A 2,942-nucleotide genomic window follows, 5' to 3' on the forward strand; every position below is an offset into this window, starting at 1 on the left:
TGCGTAGTATAAGGGTTTCTATAAGCTTAGACCCTAACGGTATTTATACCGTACTGCGTAATATGTACGCGTTTCTATACAATTTAAGGCATACAGATTTCTTCCCGTTTGCGTTGTACTCTTCATGCGGTTTTATACCTGAGGTCGACTTGGGTTTGAGTTATATGACTCATAGGTTCTACGGTTTTGGTTTTACAGGAATGGTTTGAGATTTCACTTTTACAAATAGGGTTTTTTTTTTGTTTATTTTGAGATCTTAATTTTTCACGCATAAGTGTGGGTTTTATGAACTTGAGTTAATGTGTTTGAGATGTTGGATTCTACAGGAATGGTTTGAGATTTACTTATACAATGGTTTTGTGATCGCAGTTTTGCACGCATGGGTGTGTGTTTGAGATTTGATTCTACAGGCATGGTTTGAGATTTACTTTTACAATGATTTTGTGATTTTAGTTTTTCATGCATAGGTGTGTGTTTGGTTTTATCTTTACAGAGTATAGGTTTGTGATCTTATGAATCTAGCTATACATATTCGCTATGCGTTTTATAAACTACATTTGATGCTGGAGGGGGGCTACTCCTCTTCTATTGAACCCCCAACGGACGTGCACAGACAGATCGGACTTGCTGGTTGCGGATTTCGGGAGAACTTTTAAGCGGACGGACCAGTTTTCCGTAAGGAAGCAAAATCGCTTCCTTACATCCCCCCCTCGCTTCGGGAGAGTAAAAAGACACGGACTGCACCGAATACTTTTCTATTACTTTCTACTACTTTCTGTTATTTTTCCCCAGCGGTGGGTGTCGGCCGATGATGCTGCTGCTGCCTTTGTTGGGTTGGCCATGGCTCGTGCTAATGTGCTGATCGGGGCGTTGACGTTATTGCTGCTGCTGTAATTGCTGCTGTCGAAGATTTACCTGCTTTCGGGGATGTGTCGTGTTGATTTTCCTTTTCTGTTGGTTTCTTGTCGTTTGTTTTTTTTTTGATTGTTTTCCTGCTGGTTCTTGTTCTGATGATTTTTTTTTTTGTTGCTTCCCTTTTTTTTTCTGTTGATTTTTTTCTCTGTTGTTTTGCTCATTTTTTTCTTATGTTGATTGTTTCTCTGATGTTCTCTTTTTTTGTTGATGTTTTCCTGCTGATGTTTTTCGGTTGTTGTTATTTCTTTGTGTTATTTTCCTTTCTCTATTCTCTTTTTTTTTGGTTTTCTTAGTGATTTGCTTTTGTTTTTTTTTTTTTTAATGTTCTTATATTCTCGTTGATTTTTTTCCTTGCATTTTTTCTTCAATGTTCTTTTCCTTTTGTATTTTTTTGTTTTGGTTATTATATTTTTTTCTCTACTGTGACTGTTTTTTTTTTTTTTTTTTTTGCTACCTTTGTGCTTTCGTTGGTTTTCTCAGTGTTTTTTCGTTATTCTTGTATTCTCGTGGATTTTCTTATTTTTTTTTTTTTTTACGGGATCTCCTTTCGAATTTTTTTTTTTTTCGCCGCTTGTTTTCCTAGACGGTTCACCGCCCTATACTGGTGCTGCCACGGTTTGGGATTGGGTCGCCCTCGTACAGCGGTGGCCATTTATCTGCTTGATTGTGCCAGATGTAAGCTGGTTTCGCTGCATCGCTCGTACCCTCCATATCGGCACTGGAACCGTAGAAGCTGTGAGGTGACGGTGAGGCTAACTCATTAAACTGCCCTTGCTGCGGGCAGTGATGCACACACGGCCCTCTGTTGTTTTTACTCGTATTAGCGCTCATGTTGTTGACTTTGCCTGCTTTGGACCTGCAACCTAGATCCTTTTTATTCTTGTTTGTTTTCCTGGATGCTGTGATCGCGATGGTAGTATCTCCTCGTGTCGCAACGCTGTGTAGTTCCTTGAACGCTCTCGCTGATCTCACGGTTGCGTTCACGACCCTTTCATGGGTTCCATACTTAGGCTCTGGAATAGCAGGCCTAGTTGTTGCAGCTTTGGCTGCTTTGTTCCTTATTGTTGAGGGCATTGTTCTTGCTGCTCGGACATCTATTGTTGCTTTCTTCGTATTAGTTGGCCCGGATTCTCTCTCTACTTCGCAAGATGATAATTTTTTTACTTCGATAATCTTCTGTTCAGTTACTGCAGGCTTTTTACGCATCTTTCTGTTGCGGTCGTTGCCTTCAGGGTTGCTTTGATTTTCTACTTCGCTCTCGTGAACGCTACGATTTGCTTGATCAATAGGTGGTGGCGGAGGGACAATTTCCTCATAATGCTCCGCCCCGGTTGATAGCGGCTCTACTTTCAAACCAGATGCGTCTAAACCAAACGCGTAATCTTGGTGTTGTGTTGCGAATAGTAATTCTCTTGGCAATGTGGGCATGCTGTTTTTGCTGCCTAACTTCACGGAATGGCCGGCTATGATGAACACAGCGCCTGTTTTCGCCAGGAAGTCCATACCCAGGGTAAGGTGGTCGACGTTTCTTCTCACCACCAATAGCTCCACGTTAAAGGACATATGGCCTATCTTCGCCTCTACCGTTATGCTACGTTTGCTATCTTGTGATGCGCCATCTACCATTCGAATGGTGTGGCTTCTCGTCTCAGAGTTTATTATGTGGGGGATAAACCCGATGAAATCTTCGCGAATGATGCTTCTGGTAGCCTCGGTGTCCACGACGCCTGTTGTCGCTAGGCCGCCAATGGTGAGGGAGGCTACCAGGGTGCTTCCGGTCATTTCCACAGTTTTTGGCACCGCTTCTGGCGGCTGTTTCCTTCGTTCTATCGATTCATACACTGTCATACCTCGTGCTTGTATATGTTGACCGGCGGTTTGTCGGCAGCAGTCCTTTGTCAGAACGCCCGGGCGGCCACAATCCCAACAGAATGAAACACGCTGATTAAGACAATCGCGCGCAAGGTGGCCTGGTTGGGCACATCGATGACAAACGTTTCTGCTGGCACTGCTGGTATTCATCGTGG

The 2,942-nt window shown here is 43.0% G+C and overlaps 1 protein-coding gene across 1 annotated transcript in view; it reads right to left on the minus strand.

Annotated features, from left to right (window-relative positions):
- LOC119643151 (probable G-protein coupled receptor CG31760) overlaps window positions 1–2,343 on the minus strand; it is a gene marked incomplete at its 3' end in the record, with an annotated part of 6,232 nt that extends 3,889 nt beyond the window's left edge. Inside the window, exon 1 of the mRNA XM_038042499.1 lies at window positions 2,080–2,343. Coding sequence (XP_037898427.1) covers window positions 2,080–2,343 — 264 coding nt within the window. The remainder of the gene's footprint in view (window positions 1–2,079) is intronic.
- Between the last annotated feature and the right edge of the window lie 599 nt (window positions 2,344–2,942).

This window comes from Glossina fuscipes, unplaced genomic scaffold, assembly GCF_014805625.2.
Source record: "Glossina fuscipes isolate IAEA_lab_2018 unplaced genomic scaffold, Yale_Gfus_2 57423, whole genome shotgun sequence".
NCBI classification, from domain to species: Eukaryota; Metazoa; Arthropoda; class Insecta; order Diptera; family Glossinidae; genus Glossina; species Glossina fuscipes.